Genomic DNA, 17722 nt, shown 5'->3' with positions numbered 1-17722 from the left:
AACGCCAGTGTCAAAAATTTTCTACTGAATTAATAACCTTTCAACTGTTTATTATAGTCCAAATTGTCTGGGACGGATACGGGACAAGGCAGTTGAGGGGTTAAGGTAGTTTCCCTCCAGGGCCCGACTTATCTTTCCACACTGTATGTCCTGGTTGAGTTTGTTAAGAAATTACGACGTTAAAGCAAAAAGTAAAAATCTTGTTTTATATGACTTATGCCCTTTTATCTGCGGCCCCATACATTTTCAATCACAATTATTTCATAAACGACATTGTGTAGAACAAGTTTAATTATGAAATTAAACTTTTGGGGTCGCGTAAATGCCTTCAAAATATGGGCACATTTAGGATGCGTTTCCACCAGAGATATGCAAGGATGCGTAGCGAGGGATGTGTTTATTAAGAAACAATATAATCACTTCATTAGCCTACCCTCACTCAGCGTGAAGCGAATCGCTGATGGAAACGCATCAGCCATAACTCATAACGTAGTGAGCAAGGATTGTCGGGGTTAAATTGTAAGACAGTTATGTTCATATTATTTATTTTATACAGGTTATTGATAACATAAATTTGTACACATAATAATTTAGTCTCACCATTATTATTAATAGACATAGGTGCGGTCAAGGATACAATCATAATTATTAATATAATGTACTCGTTAACCACAGTAGGAGGCACGTGGCCAGTACCTTAACTTTACACGTTTAAGAGCTGCGACACTCAAGCACCTTGTTTACGTATTTTAGATGGTTAACTTATATTATAAGAACGTACCTAAGAGCATACCTGGGCCGTCCAGCAGGAAGACGTCCTGTCGGACGCCCCAGATATCGCTGGTGCGACATGGTGGAGGCGGACCTTTTTTTTTTTTTTTTCTAAGAGGGCAAATGCTTTACGCATACCACCCGGCGCGGGGTCGGGCCGGGATGGTTATGTGGGACTCCCTGTTGTGGGCTAATGAGACCCCAGGGTTACCCACTAAAACCCCTCTGTTGCCGCCTCGCTGCTATATGGCGAGGTCCCAGGAACGCCGAAGTACTCTTCCGCAACCTCGCCAGCGACCGTCCGGACTCGGACCCGACTCTAGGGGAAATCACCCCTTCACCTCAGTGGGCGCGTTGATTACACATCGCGCCCGCCCACGCAGGGACCTTTGTGTGGGCGACAGACGTCCCCGAGCCTGCCGCCCACAAGTGCCCTTATGGGGGTAACCGGCGGTCGTATGCCAACCGCCGCCACCCCACGCGCTTGCGGCGCATTGGCTGAGAGGCTGGATCTTCCTCTCTGCTACGCTCCGCTGCCTCCTTCTGCACCATCACGTCCTCGCAGAAGGAGGCCACCGCCTTCCATCGACTCTCCCCACCAAGCATGGCTTTTACCACCGCTGGCAAGGACAAGTCTGTCCCCACTACGGCCACGAGTGCGGCCCTCTCATCAGCCCACGCTGGGCAAATGGCCAGCGTGTGTAGCGCCGTGTCTTCGGCATTGCCGCAGTCGTGGCATTGCATAGTTGGTTCCCGTCCCGCCCTCCTACACAGGTATCTCCCGAAGCAACCATGCCCCGAGAGGACCTGAGTAAGGTGGAAGGAGAGGAACCCCCCCTTAATGGTGGAGGCGGACCTGCGCGAACTTCGAGTCAACAATTGGCGAGAGGTCGCACAGGACCGAGAAAAGTGGCGCTGTCTTGTGTCGGAGGCCAAGTCTCATTTTGGGTCGCTGAGCCAACGGAGTAAGTAAGTAAGTAACTTATATTATAAGCCTCCACTGTTTGTATGTCATGAATTGTTTTATACCATAACATGATTCGGCCTTCGCCATGGTGCGTATTTTCAGTGGTACTAATTTATCGGGTAAGGAGACTGTTTGACAACAAACATGATCGAATGTCACCGATCGATGTAAACAACAAGAATTTCGCAATTACCTACAAACGGTTTTACCACAAAAATGCCAAATCACGACGTTAAAAGTCAAAATAGTTGAACAATTAGGTAAAGCAATTAAAGTTAAAATTAAGGCATTGACCAGGTAACTCCAGTGCTTGACATCTTTAAGATTCCACTATAAATAATGAATCACGTTGCCACTTAATTTCATTCAAATTAAATAATACTTTAAGTAATGCCACTGGGCTTTGAATTGGTTGCCTATTCAATTCGTACTATAAAATTATTGCTTAAAAATTGGCGGAATATTACATTTTTGTTGAAAAATTATCGCGACAATCTTTGGTCGTCGGTCGACCGACGGAGCAATTCATTTATAGCTATAAAATTAAATATAATGAATAAAGATTTACAATCGGACCGATTGTTATATTTTATCCTAAACTGTCGCGTGTCGCGTTGTGAAGCCTAAAAATAGTGTTCAAGAGAAATGGAGGAAAAAGTAAACAATTTTATACTATTTGACAAATCTTCTAGCCGCCCGGAGACTAATAAAAAGGCCTCCCATTTCATTGTATATTGATTATTTATTTTTACAAATCAAAATTGCTTTTGTCTTAGTTATTCTTTATCTGTAGGCGGCTAAAACATTTAGTTGTAAATTGAAGCTACCTAGACGTAACCTCAAGTGTATATACATAGTAATAAGCAAAAAGCAGGTGCTATGGAAATAAAAAGATAAATGGATTTGTTAACAATTTCTTCCACTTCTTCTGAACACTCAAACACCATTTATACGGCGCGAGAGCAAGCATACAATATTCGATTCATTGCTAACTACAGAGTACAATGACTTCAGTCGATCGACCAAACACCGTAATGTAACGAAAATCGCATGCAAGTTCTTGATCAGTCTAAATGCGGCTTAATGGTCAGATCGCGAGCCGATTTACATGGCGAGCCTGTCAACGGTGGGCGGCGAGTGTGCCAACGTTGGCAACGTGTCGTGTGCCACGTGTCAACATCAGCAACGTGTGCCAACTTGCCTACTGGTCGGTAGCCGGTTGTCTGGCCGGTGAATGTGCGCGCGCCGGTTCCGACTCCGCCTTCTTTTGGACGTACCTGTTGGTTATTATTAAATCAGTTTAGGTTTTATGTTATTCCTCGCGTCAAATGATGGTCCCTTCGACATTCTCTTTTCGTTGAGCTTAATAAACTGTAATATTATATAAGTTATACCAAAGATAATTTGAAATAGAGGCTGATTGTTAAAGTAAATTATGTAGCCACAGTAAATTAATTGCCATCTTTCGACAGAAGATTACAACTGTTAGAACGCCATTTGACTTTGATCCTTATTATTTCATTGATATGTGTTAATTTGATAAATATTGAAATTAACGCCATCTACTCGACATTAGGCCAATGGTACGGTACATTTTTTTGGGCGGCCGGCGCCCACCAGTCCACGACGCGCCCCACCACGGGCACGCGGCGCAGCAGCCCCTCCTGTACGGGTGTAACAGCGACCCACCTGTAGATGTCGCTGGTGGGCTGCAGCGTGCCGTGCTGCAGGTGCAGGCGGCGGCCGGGCGGCGGCGGCACGGCGGCCGGCGCCCACCAGTCCACGACGCGGCCCACCACGGGCACGCGGCGCAGCAGCCCCTCCTGTACGGGTGTAACAGCGACCCACCTGTAGATGTCGCTGGTGGGCTGCAGCGTGCCGTGCTGCAGGTGCAGGCGGCGGCCGGGCGGCGGCGGCACGGCGGCCGGCGCCCACCAGTCCACGACGCGGCCCACCACGGGCACGCGGCGCAGCAGCCCCTCCTGTACGGGTGTAACAGCGACCCACCTGTAGATGTCGCTGGTGGGCTGCAGCGTGCCGTGCTGCAGGTGCAGGCGGCGGCCGGGCGGCGGCGGCACGGCGGCCGGCGCCCACCAGTCCACGACGCGGCCCACCACGGGCACGCGGCGCAGCAGCCCCTCCTGTACGGGTGTAACAGCGACCCACCTGTAGATGTCGCTGGTGGGCTGCAGCGTGCCGTGCTGCAGGTGCAGGCGGCGGCCGGGCGGCGGCGGCACGGCGGCCGGCGCCCACCAGTCCACGACGCGGCCCACCACGGGCACGCGGCGCAGCAGCCCCTCCTGTACGGGTGTAACAGCGACCCACCTGTAGATGTCGCTGGTGGGCTGCAGCGTGCCGTGCTGCAGGTGCAGGCGGCGGCCGGGCGGCGGCGGCACGGCGGCCGGCGCCCACCAGTCCACGACGCGGCCCACCACGGGCACGCGGCGCAGCAGCCCCTCCTGTACGGGTGTAACAGCGACCCACCTGTAGATGTCGCTGGTGGGCTGCAGCGTGCCGTGCTGCAGGTGCAGGCGGCGGCCGGGCGGCGGCGGCACGGCGGCCGGCGCCCACCAGTCCACGACGCGGCCCACCACGGGCACGCGGCGCAGCAGCCCCTCCTGTACGGGTGTAACAGCGACCCACCTGTAGATGTCGCTGGTGGGCTGCAGCGTGCCGTGCTGCAGGTGCAGGCGGCGGCCGGGCGGCGGCGGCACGGCGGCCGGCGCCCACCAGTCCACGACGCGGCCCACCACGGGCACGCGGCGCAGCAGCCCCTCCTGTACGGGTGTAACAGCGACCCACCTGTAGATGTCGCTGGTGGGCTGCAGCGTGCCGTGCTGCAGGTGCAGGCGGCGGCCGGGCGGCGGCGGCACGGCGGCCGGCGCCCACCAGTCCACGACGCGGCCCACCACGGGCACGCGGCGCAGCAGCCCCTCCTGTACGGGTGTAACAGCGACCCACCTGTAGATGTCGCTGGTGGGCTGCAGCGTGCCGTGCTGCAGGTGCAGGCGGCGGCCGGGCGGCGGCGGCACGGCGGCCGGCGCCCACCAGTCCACGACGCGGCCCACCACGGGCACGCGGCGCAGCAGCCCCTCCTGTACGGGTGTAACAGCGACCCACCTGTAGATGTCGCTGGTGGGCTGCAGCGTGCCGTGCTGCAGGTGCAGGCGGCGGCCGGGCGGCGGCGGCACGGCGGCCGGCGCCCACCAGTCCACGACGCGGCCCACCACGGGCACGCGGCGCAGTAGCCCCTCCTGCCACAGCCGGTGAGCGTTCTCGCGCTCCAGGTCCGCCACCGCCTCTTCGATACCTGTCGACACGATATATAATGTAAACCGAAGCCTCTCGACCTCCCGAGGCCCGGCCGGGCGAAAGACTAACGCGCGACCGACCGAGGCTTCCGTCCGGCCTCCTCTCGTTCCGGCGGCCGGCCTCGTGTACGTACCCTTCTTTAGCACCTCGGTCATGTCGGTGAGCTCCCTCGAGGAGTCCTCGACGTCCTTGCCGGCCAGCAGCACCAGCTCCAGCAGCTCCTGCACGTCGGTGTCGGCGGTCACCATCCCGAAGCGCACGCAGGCGCGCCCGTCCGCGGCCTCGCCGCAGCTGAAGGCGCCGTCCGTCGCTCGCAGGGCCTCCACTAGTTGCCTGTGCGAAATACACGTTATCTAACATACGGACACTTTTACCTTGTAACGCACGACATACAATTTTTCTTTTATTTGAACCTTGTTGTATAGAGTTAATTGGGATGAATTTCGTTTGTGTGACAAAACAGTAAAACAAAAGAAATGCTATTTTGTTTGTTTTGTGACGGTGTTTTTTCGGATCGCATCGCCTTCTTGTAATAACACCTTTTACGAGCATGTGCGATGAAAAATGAGCATAGTGAGGTACCTGTTGAGCGCGTCCTGTCGCTCGGGCGCGGCGTCCTGCCAGCCGGCCGGCACGTAGCGCACGCCGCCCAGCCCCGCCCAGCCCGGCACGTGCGCCGCCACCAGGCATGGCAGCGCCGCCACGTGCTGCACAACACGGTTTGGTAAGGTTACATCTGTCACTATTTACATTTTTAAATAAAAACTCCCAGAATCCTATCCTACTGCTATTGGGATATAAACTGTGGTTACCTGTAAGAAAGGTTCCCTCAGCGTAGCCGTGGCCCTGAGCACGTGGACCTGCGCGTCGAGCACGGCCGGCAGCGCGTCCAGCGCGCCCGTGGCGGCGCCCTCCAGCGGGCAGTAGCGCAGCACCACGCCGTGGCTCTCTGTCTCGCACACTTCTATGCTGATCTGTTGCCGAGGACGGAAAATTATCGCTACCGTCGCTACCCCTTGAAATGTGCCGGCGGCACAGCCGAATGGCATAGTATTTTTTTTTACATAAAAACTAATTCATAGCGTTTTTGTAACACGGACATTATGTTTAAATCCACCAAACAATTGAAAACTATGACATATCAATGACATAGCGAATATCGATCATCCAAAATAGTACTTGCGATTAGTAGCATATTTATAAACAGTAAGCAACGTGTCAAGCTTTCAAACAAGCCACGTCAGGGGTCCCCCAGGGATCCCATCTGGGCCCTCTGTTATTTGTACAGTCAGCAGCAGAAGTCGCTATACACTCCAGGTGCTCAAAGAGAGGTAAACGTTTAAGCTGTCAAAAAGTTGTTGACTGTCATGGTAGCATTTACTTGTGAGCGCTCAACGTGTCACAAATATCTTAACAGTCGCTATTCATTAATTTCTACACTTACAACAAGTCATTGATACCTTAGCTGTCAAAAAACCACTAGTATCTAAGCGGTCAACGTGTCAGATATATCTGAGCAATATGGAAAAATAGACGTTTAAAGCATACAAGTATGGTCGAATATTGAATGAAAAATAACCATGCTAATTTCAGGTAAAGCCTTTTGACAATCATCGAAAGCAGTACAGTATTGTCATCACATACATCTATCTCACGTTTTGCTCTTCAACCATTTGACAGGGGCCTCTCGGTCAACTTACTACAAACTATTTCTTTTAGCAGAATCGTCAAAACGAATGACACATAGCGAAAGCTAACTGAAGCCGAATTTAGAGCCAATTGTCAAGGCACGTTGTGGTCTCAGTAACAGGCGTTTGCTTTTCAAAGCGGAGACCGCGGGTTCAAATCTCAGTCGCACACACCACACACCTAGAGATTACAGCTTTTTATTTTTTTTGGGTTTCATTTCTATTATTAATTTGTGTCTTCTGGTTTTATGTATATTCGCATTAGTTTATATAATTTTTGAAGATATGTCACATGTAGCGTATGTGCGACTTCTAACAGGACGTTGTAGGTTTGAACCCGCAGTGGGCGTTCCTTAGATTACCCCTGTGCGAAATGCCATTTGATGTTTAGGGGTCATCCATTTATTACATCACACGTTTAGGGGGAGGGAGGGGTCAAGAAAATGTGACATGTTGTGACAAGGGGGAGGGGGGAGTCATAAACTTTGTGACGTCACTTTAACTTCATCAGTAACCGAAAATGTATTTAAATTATTTTATACGTTAATTATCATTTAAATAACAAGTTTTTGAAACGATAATCGTTGTTATTCGTTTAATTTTATTTCTTAATCAGTTTTGGGTTATAAAATCACTAATATTTCCTTTGTCAAAAATATTTTGATAAAATATTAAATAAATATTTGCCGATTTCGTTGAAGAAATGTGACGTCACACCAGGGGGGAGGGGTTTGCCAAATGTGACCAAGTGTGACAAGGAGGGGGGGAGGGGTCAAAAAACCTAGAAATTCGTGTGACGTAATTAATGGATGACCCCTTACTGCTAGGTTATACTAACAATAAGTTCAAAGATATTTTTTACCTTTACTACCCGTGCTCCTCACGTGGGGCCACAGCTAGCCTCTATTACAAAGCCATAAGGTTTACATGTCAGATTGGGACAGTGAACGTGTTACGTTTCAATTCAATTATTTTCTCCTTCGTTCTTTGATCGATTCGGAGCAATAGTATTTTAGTACTATACAGGTGGCCCATTTAGATCGGTCAGTAGTGGAAAATCTTAAACTATAAGACATACACCGATCTCTTCTTAGGAACCATGTCATCGATTTTAGTAACAATAAAAACTGCATTCATACATTTAAAAAAAATGTATGTAAAATGTATTGAAAAAAAAAGGTGGTCTTTTCGAAAACTTACTAAAATAAATGAAAGGATATGAAAACAATGCATTTTATTCATTTCAGACATCATGTTTCATAGTAACATTTACTGCTTAAGACCTACACAATCGATACCTATCTAAATAGAAATAGTCTTAGTTTTATTTTTCAAAACGTTCGGGCTTCGATTCCCGAGCTGAGTACACATTTTTTTAAAATTATGAATGCAGTTTCTCTCGTTACAAAAATCGATGACATGGTTCCTAAGAAGAGATCGGTCTTATAGTTTCAGATTTTCCCATACTGACCGATCTAAATGGGCCACCCTGTATAGTATATTTTAGTACAATAAGCGGGCTAAATAAATTTATTAACATATATATACAGGGTGATTGGTAATTCGCCGTATTCCTTGAAAGGGGTTATTCTATGGGTCATAGGAATACGGCGAATTACCAATCACCCTGTATGCTCTACGGTTTGGAAGAACGGCCGCCTATGACAGTTAAAATAAAAAACCGATCGTTCTCGTAGAACCTACTTATTTATTGTCTAAGTTTGACACTTGACGATAAAATACTTCTTTAAGAAAGGAGATGTCAATTCGTAGCTGCTACAATATTTTTTTTAAAGTTAAACAGATCAAATGTTGATGGTTAATAGTTACCATTGAAATAACAACTGCTTAGCAACTGGTGGCACCCTGGCTGGTGACGTACGTGATTGGCAGTGCGTGTAGTACACCAGTCAAATCTTACAAAAAAATCTCTTAAAAAAACAATGCGTGATGTAGTTCTGTATTTTTTGTATATTGTGTGGAGTCCTTGGAGGAATGTCAGACTATGTTTTGCAAGCAAAAAAAAGTTGTGCTCTCTGCGTAATTTGCGAAAAACTGCTAAAATTTCGGAATTTTTTCAGATTTTACAGTTTCATTATAAAACTATGGGTTTTTGGTCAAAACTTGCTATGTAATGTTGAAAGTATATTAAATTTGGAACAATTTAAGCCTATAAACAGTGACGTATGTTAAATAGTTCTTGAGATATGGGGCTTTAAAAAAGGATATTTTATTCCTTGGAATGAAATTTTTAGTTTTTCCTATTTTTTAAGACAAATATCGGCACAACCGCTCATGCTATGAGATATATTGCAAGGAATAAAGTTGTAGCAAATTTAATTACCTTTCATTTAAGTGCTAGTAAAAGTCAGTAAGTCCTACAGTTCTCTAGTTATCGTTAAAAAAATGAAATTGCTATAATGGGGAAGGCAACTAATGTATTGTTTTATGCATTGTCAAAATCACTTCAAAAGGCAGTACCATCGTCGAGAACGCAATCTACGATTATCTATTACCGGTTTTTCCCGATAGAAGCAGAGCAATGCCAGAGATCAACCATTTTTTAAATGCACTCACCTCTTAAGCACTTCATTCCTTCAGTAATGAAATCAAGATACAATCTGTAGTTTGGCTTGTTTCTCGGCCCCACTTTTGGTTGTAGCCATAGATTCCAAGATGCCGATTCTGATTTAACAATTTGTTATGGTTTTGAACTTGTTTTGATACGACCTTGACGATAGTTCACGGTAATTGGCGTGGTGTTGGTGAAACACCCTGAAATTACTGGAAGTCATGTCATTAGTATCTAGCTCGCGCTCGCTTATTGGTGCTCTTGAGTGTACTCTGACTCGTGGTAATACAAGATCACCAAAAAATCCTAACCATAACAAATTGATACATCAGAATCAGCTACTATTACCCACTCTAGGTACACGTATGTGTTATAATCCACGGGTTTTAACTAGCAATATCCTATTAGTCTTTACTAGATAGGTGTATAAATTGACAAACCATATCATTAATAGAAAAAGAACTGAACGAAAGACGTAGGTAAGTATAGATAAGTGTGTGTTAACATGATCTGCCAAGCCGGGCGGATTGCATACATTTGTTTCATATCGGAAAGCTTACTTTATACCGGTTGCTTTAGCCCTTGACTCGCGTATAAGCGATATTATGAACTACAACATCATGTTGAGTAACTGGCGTGAATTACATTGGCGTGATTGGCGTTGGGCGAGCTTTTATAAGATAATTAAAGAGAATATTTATTAAGTTAAGATTAAAAACCCGTTCTTAACACCCTAAATCGGATAAATTTCCGAATATTTTCAGTTAAATGCCTATATCTACAATCCGAAAAATGTTTTACTTGTATCGTGGTTTCATAAAACCAAACAAATACTTTTTTTCTATTGACTAATTGACCCATTTACTTTCTCATTATTTTTATTTTTTACTATTAATACATTTATACAGTAAATACTACTAGTGAAGGAAGTATTGCTAGTTACAACCCGTGCATTGACAACTCTCTGAGCAGTAGCTCCACATTCATTTAGCCTTAACAACCATTGGAAATGAATTTGTAATTTATTGTGTAAATACGGTAAACCATTGAAGAAGTTTTAATATACTGGTTACATGACAAGACTGAGTCACATACATGCCCTATAACACAAACGTTTACCTAGAGTGGGTAATGGTAGCTGATTCTGATGAATCAATATGTTATGGTTAGGATCTTAGGATATTATCGTGATCTTGTATTACCACGACTCAGAGTACACTCAAGAGCACCAATAAGCGAGCGCGAGCTAGATACTAATGACATGACTTCCAGTAATTTCAGGGTGTTTCACCAACACCACGCCAATTACCGTGAACTATTGTCAAGGTCGTATCAAAACAAGTTCAAAACCATAAATACAAATCCAAATCCAAAAACATAAATCAGAATCGGCATCGTGGGATCTATGGCTACAACCAAAAAGTGGGGCCGAGAAACAAGCCAAACTACAGATTGTATCTTGATTTAATTACTGAATGAATGAAGTCCTTAAGAGGGGGGTGCATTTTAAAAATGGTTGATCTCCGACATCGCTCTGCTGCTATCGGGGAAAACCGGTAAAGCGAATCGTAGATTGCGTTCTCGTCGATGGTACTGCCTTTTGTAGGGATTTTGACAATGCCTTAAACAATACATTAGGTGCCTTCCCCATTATAGCAATTTCATTTTTTGCACACTTAAATGAAAGGTAATTAAATTTGCTACAACTTTGTTTATTGCAATATACCTCATAGCATGAGCGTTTGTGCCGATATTTGTCTTAAAATATAGGAAAAACTAAAAATTTTATTCAAGGAAAAAAAATCCCTTCTTTTTAAAGCTCTATAACTCAAGAACTATTTGACATACAGCGCTGTTTATGGGCTTAAATTGTTCCAAATTTAATATACTTTCAACATTACATAGCAAATTTTGACCAAAAACCCATAGTTTTATAATGAAACCGTAAAATCTGAAAAAAGTCCGAAATTTTAGGAGTTTTTCGCAAATTACGCAGAGAGCACAACTTTTTTTTGCTTGCAAAACACAGTCTCACATTCCTCCAAAGACTCCAAACAATGTAGAAAAAATACAGAACTACATCACGCATTGTTTTTTTATTGTAAGATTTGACTGATGTATAGGTAATAATGACAGCAGCTTGAATTTGAGTGCTTAGTTACCACTGACGTTCTAACCGTTATTGTCATTGTGATTAAATAAGGGTGTATGTCTTAAAGAAAATCTCATAATTTAAGATATATGTGACGAACTGAAAGCCTACGTGAAAATGACAACTTAGATGTCCTTATTTTTGTGACGATTGAAGTGTATATGTTTTCTTGGACACCTTGCCCGCTTAGGTATATCTGCTGCTGACTGTATTATACATTAATGATATAACGGAGTGTTTATCTAACTCAAAAGCTCTTCTCTATGCGGATGACACCAAAATATGCCGAGTTATTAAGACCCCTGCCGACTGTTCTATGCTGCAAGAGGATTTACTCAGATTTGAGGAGTACTGCACTGGAAGTACATAGTTTTTGAAAGTCAAATTTTTTTTTAAAGTTTTTAAATAATAGCAAATGCTCCGTTAATATCACATTTGCACGTAAAAAAATCCTATATTATACAATTATAAATTATGTGGCAGTACTCTAACGCGTCAGAACAGTATACGTGATTTGGGTGTATTAATTGACACTAAACTAACATTCATTCCTCATATCGACAACATTTACTATGATGTACATAAAAAGAGAATAGAAAGGGTTCAAAAAATATTTATTAAAGCTCTTGAATTCCGAATAAGGGGTATTAATAACTATGAAAATTACGCCTCCTCAATCTCAAGACACAGTCTTCAACCTCTGTCATTAAGGCGCTCTTGTAATGATTTAGTATTTTTATTTAAAATAATAACATAGCCACAACCGAATACAGAACCTCCTCCTTCTATGAAATGGAAGTCGGTTAATTAATAATCTTGTAGATGCTCCTGAACTTCTACATAATATAGGTTTTCGAGTGCCTCGTAGAACAGAACGTGGTTGTCGGAGCAAAATGCTGGTCAGTGTTGGAATATGTCGAACTAAATATGCACAGCAATCATACATTCAACGCGCATGCAGGTTGTGTAATGAAAAGTGTATGAACGCTTTATTAAATACCTAAGTCTGAAAGTTAGGTTAAGCTATCTCATTATGTGTTATTTGTTATTTTTTATAGTTGTTATACTTAGATAGCATTTCATAGTATTAAGTTTATTACAAAATATGTTTTACATATAGGAAACTATAGGTCTACACTATGTGAAATTCTAGCTGTTAGCTTACTTACCTACATGTTTTATAAGACTGTTTGTTTCTAAAAAAAAATCATTTACTATCTCCAAAATGGAGTTAATTAGAATACCGGTTTCTTTGAGAAAGTTACTTAATTTAAGCTCAGGAATGCATCCTTGAAATTAAATGACTTAAAAAAACCGTCGTGTATATAATTTGGTGGGTAACTAAAGTACTAAATAGATATTAACAATGACGGGAACAGGAAAACGAAGACGGAAAGTGTTTTTTAAATGTAGCTCCAGTCAGCAGAACCTTCTTGGTCCATTAGGTAAGTTTTAGTCTTGATTTAATGCAACCAATAGTACTGCTCTGTCGGATTGGGGGTGGAAGATTATTCCAGCACTTCGTGGCAGCGCAAAGAAAGCTGCCACGGGATGCAGATGATCTTGCCCTGCCTTGGTCTTAGTAGTCGGCGAGCACCGCACGTCTGATGTGTTGACACATGGTAAATTTCTCAAGTTTTTAGGTAACTCTTGTTGTTTAACATGTTATCGTTATGGAAAATCTTGCTGTCACTAATTATCGAGATAGGCTTAGAAATAAACAAGAAAACTGACCATATCTGCCTCCCGCTGCAGCACTTGTCCGAGCCACGAGTTGAGTTTGTCGTAATATGGCGGCGGCTTTTCCGAGTCTTCGGGGGCAAACTGAAATGTAACGCATGCCGATGCCCGAGATATTGCCTCCTGTAACACAAAGTAACAGATTTGTTTAACTTTCTCATATTCCAAGTTATTATGATCAGAGAGGCAAGTGACAATCGAGATGTAGGTATTGATAGTGTTGTCAGAAAAGTACTCACAACTAGATCTACGGTTGGTGGTTCATCGCCGCCGGGTTCTGCGCTCTGTGAAAAAATTAATGATAATTTTATTTGAGAGATATTTGTGTGTTTCGTACATCATTGTGACTCGTAGGAGGTACGTTATTTATTACATGAAAATAAAAGTCAAGTGGTACACCTACACATGGCAAAAGTTAGTAATAGGGTTGTGACACATGTTGAATTGTATAACTAAATTTAGTTGCAATCTATCACAATAAATTGGAAACTTAAATACTATATGGGAATAATAAAAAATTAGAAGACCTCAAAAACTCAAAAAATAAAAAACATTTTAACTTCCAAATAGGAAAACATAATTATACTATTCGATTCCTTACATTTTACTTAAAAAATATTGTATAGCCACAATATACATAAACGCAATATTTCACCGACGAAATCGCAGTTTCCTTGTTTTCCATACATCGAAACGGCCTCAAACGTAACATGGTGAGGTGACGTCACGATGTTTCCGAAACTTGTGTCATGTTTGCAGACGATTTCTCCCTACTACTATCATGTAAAAATAGTTTCAACCTGAATGACAGAATACATCAACTAGTTACAAACATTGTAGGGTGGATGAACGATCACAATTTAGAAATAAATTTTACCAAGACAAAAATAATGCAATTTAGGCCCCGTCAAAAAACCGAATTAGATATGAATTTTTCCTTCAACGGCATTGAACTAGAATGCGTCCCCACGTTCCCACTTCTCGGCATCACTATCGACACCCATATACATTGGAAAGATCACGTACAAAAAATAAAAACAAAATACAGCCAATTTAATTATGCACTAGGGCAACTAAAAAGGACCACCGACCTACAGACCACCCTATCTGCATACTACGCCTTCGCGCACGCGTGGCTTAGCTATGGCGTGATCTTATGGGGCAATAGCACTGACGCACCAGATTTATTCATCTGACAAAAAAAATCTATCCGTATTCTTTCAAACACTAAACACCCAGAAAGCTGCAAACCTTATTTTAAAAACCTTGGCATCCTAACCTTACCTTGTATCTACATTTTAGAATCATGCAAATTCGTTAAAAATCACCCAGAAATGTTCACTAAAATCGGAGATGTACCTCGTCGTTTTGAATCTCGTTCCAAAAGTAATCTAATGCAAATATCATCTAATTTAGCGATACATAAAAATGGACCTTATCCCACGTCAATAAGGATTTTTAACAAATTACCGAATCACATAAAAACTGAACCTGATTATAACAAATTTATACGTATATTAAAGCAATTTCTTGTGGAAAAAAACTATTATACCGTCGCGGAATATCTACAAAATGATGAGTCAAGATATTGAAAATGGTCATAGATATTGTCACCTCTCTTTAATAGCAATATATCTTATATAAAATTATCATAAATCAATGGAAATTATATTATTATCATATTTTTAAATTAATTTAAATTGTAATTTTAATGTCTAACTAATTAGATTTGTATATTAAATGTTATTATGTATTGGTACTTTAGTTCTTAGCTCTTAAGTGTATTGCAATACCCTCACAGGGTTGTGTTGAGACATGCAATGATTTACACATAAGACCTTTTGTACACACACTAAGCAAGGAATATAAAAATGAAATGAATGAAATGTATTGCCATTTTGTTAGAAGCGTTTCGTCAGTAAAGTGCGGGTGCCAGACTTTGACTATCATTTGTGACTTTTGTATTGCTTTAAGGTGGTTCTCCTTGTCCGAATTTCATACAATTGTATTTACAGATTTTCTCTTAATAAGTTGACTTCCCGCACTTTAAACCTTGATATTTAGGTACTATGGATCGTTTGTTTTAGCAAAATGGAAAAAAATGACCAGTTATTCAATAATAATATTTAAAAATATTAAATTAATTTCTAATCTTTTTTCAACAATAAACATTCATCCGCTGCGCCCTCTAGGTTACTTTACTGTAACATTACGAATCTGCGACATTTGACACTGACTTTAAGGTGACTTTAAGTACGTAAGTGTGCGTGAATGCAAGACATTGCAATATTTTGCCGTTTTTACAAATTTTTGATGAAATTTACAGACTGTTGACTGTAAATATATTTCGATTTAGACGTCATATTTTTTGTTGTCGACGCATGATATCAGCACGTCTTAAAAATGTTTGAGTTTTGAAAAAGATAGTGATAATTCGAAAATTGTGCACAGTCACGCCATCTTTTGGTGGTTAGTCGGCAGGAAAGCCCTAGACATCCACCTTAAGACAACGGGAGGGTACAGACATATTTGATCCTTAAAACGAACCTAATCGATTGATACCATTCATAAAATAACGTCAAATACCCTATTAAGGAAGGCAGGAGCAGGTGTATCGGTTCTCTGCCCTCGCATTACGAAAAGCTATCGCCAGTCGGTGGGTTAGCCTGTCAGGCCGCCGAGCTCTGCCAGCGCGGCCTTATTAACTACCCGCCTACATATTGCTAACTTACCTCACTTAGGACCCTTCAGAAATAGCCCTCGTCGTCCACATGTCGCGCAAGGTAGGAGTCGGCCGTTGCGTGAGCGCACCCTTTCGGTCCTATATAAAGTCGATAATAAGTTAGTAGCTTACCAGAATCTTTAGTCCCGCCTCCGCCACAATAGCTCTCGCCGTCCTCGCGTTCCGGAAGGCCCCCGCCAGCCTCTTGGTGAGTCCGCGGGCGCCGGCGGCGCGCAGCGCGGCCCACAGCGGCAGCGCGCCCGCGCCGCCCCCCCGCCCCGCGCCGCCCGTCAAGCCGCCGAGCGCGGCCAGCGCGCCCTCGCGGCTGCCCGCCTGCACCAGTACACAAATATAACACACAGTTCGATTAATTGAGATAGCATTCGGCAAGACGCTGCCGCGGTCCGGCAGCCGCGACCGACCGCCGCCGCCGAACGTGACTGCTGGGCAGCGCCGCCGTAAGCATTTGGATAGGCGGGACCGGGCAGCGCTGCCATACTGCTACGGGAGCGGCTCGGCGGCACGGCCGAGGTCGCGCGCAGGCCACGCCCCCCGGCCGCGCCGCTCTGCCTCCTGCGTCGGACGGTGTCATACAAATCCCTATAAAGCAGTGCGGCGACTGCCGGGCAGCGACTGCCGGGCAGTGACTGCCAGGTCACGGCAGCCTCTTGCCGACGCTTACCTTTACAATTACGGTACATAAGCTTTAAGTTATCTGTCCATGTGTGGCGAGAAATAGACACAGATTTATCCCCCGGATGTCTGTCCGCTGTCCGTGCTAAAAACCAACGGATCGGGATGTGCCCGTCAGACACATCTTTCAGGCAGATCCGGCGGGCAAATCCGTACGTGTATGGCTAGCTATTGACTGAACGAGACCAAATAAGATAATGACAAAAAATAACGAGACGAATAAAGAACGAGGTACGAATACGACATAAGAAATAAACGAAAAACAAATGAGACGAGCGATGTAGACACTTTACTAGAATACTTCCGCAGTTTTTACAAGTGATCATCTATACTCGATACTAACCGGATTGACACCTTTGGAATGATCGTTTGCCGTCATAGGCTCTGGAATTTTGTAAAATGTCTGTAATTTCTTTTCAGGAAAATTATTTTGTCACTTATTTTTTAATTTACATAATTAATACGAGATGTATTTATTTTTTGTTCTTTTTCACTACGTTCATAATCTTGACCGTTTAAAAAGGATACGACAGTAGGGAGGCCGGGAACGCCGAACCAAGGTCCCGGCGTGAGTGTGACGGAGTCAGCTATACTATAACTCTGAAACAAACGTTATACTTTACTATAATATTACCTAACTATAACAGGCCTTAGACCCACTTGCACCATCCCACTAACCCGGGGTTAAGCGGTTAAACCGTTAATCTAGTGTCAAATTGCACTGGTAACCATGGTAACTCCAGGTTTAACCGGTTAACCCCGGGTTAGTGGAATGGTGCAAGTGGGCCTTAATCGCACAAAAATAAACTTGACGGTTTTTTATGACATTGAAGACAAACGAGTAGACCAATCGTCTCTTGGCAACGCCGCGGGCAGCGCCAAGCTATGGCCCCGTAGATGTAGATGTAGCCCCCGACGGTGGCACGCATCTGCTAACGCTACGAGGTCGTTTCCTCCTCCTAGGGGGGCTGCCCCGGCGGCTCCTAGAGCTCAGAGTGGTGCGAGATCACCTAAGCATGTCTATTGACAATGTTACTAACTTCGACTCTGGGCAACGCCGCGGGCAGCGCCAAGCTATGCCCCCGTAGATGTAGATGTAGCCCCC

The 17722-nt window shown here is 44.0% G+C and overlaps 1 protein-coding gene across 1 annotated transcript in view; it reads right to left on the bottom strand.

Moving 5' to 3' along the window:
• Window positions 1-530: 530 nt before the first annotated feature.
• LOC134791642 (pyridoxal-dependent decarboxylase domain-containing protein 1) overlaps window positions 531-17722 on the bottom strand; it is a 32533-nt gene continuing 15341 nt past the window's right edge. Inside the window, exons 6-15 of the mRNA XM_063762699.1 lie at window positions 17146-17217; window positions 16961-17020; window positions 16057-16257; window positions 13442-13486; window positions 13197-13325; window positions 5863-6024; window positions 5633-5757; window positions 5184-5383; window positions 3428-5048; window positions 531-3015 (exon numbers count right to left, since the gene is read on the bottom strand). Coding sequence (XP_063618769.1) covers window positions 2940-3015; window positions 3428-5048; window positions 5184-5383; window positions 5633-5757; window positions 5863-6024; window positions 13197-13325; window positions 13442-13486; window positions 16057-16257; window positions 16961-17020; window positions 17146-17217 — 2691 coding nt within the window. The 3' untranslated portion in view covers window positions 531-2939. The remainder of the gene's footprint in view (window positions 3016-3427; window positions 5049-5183; window positions 5384-5632; window positions 5758-5862; window positions 6025-13196; window positions 13326-13441; window positions 13487-16056; window positions 16258-16960; window positions 17021-17145; window positions 17218-17722) is intronic.

The sequence above is a fragment of the Cydia splendana genome, chromosome 6 (genome assembly GCF_910591565.1).
Source record: "Cydia splendana chromosome 6, ilCydSple1.2, whole genome shotgun sequence".
Classification (NCBI taxonomy): Eukaryota; Metazoa; Arthropoda; class Insecta; order Lepidoptera; family Tortricidae; genus Cydia; species Cydia splendana.
The sequence above is the reverse complement of the archived record's forward strand: the minus strand, read 5'-3'. Positions and strand labels throughout refer to the sequence as shown.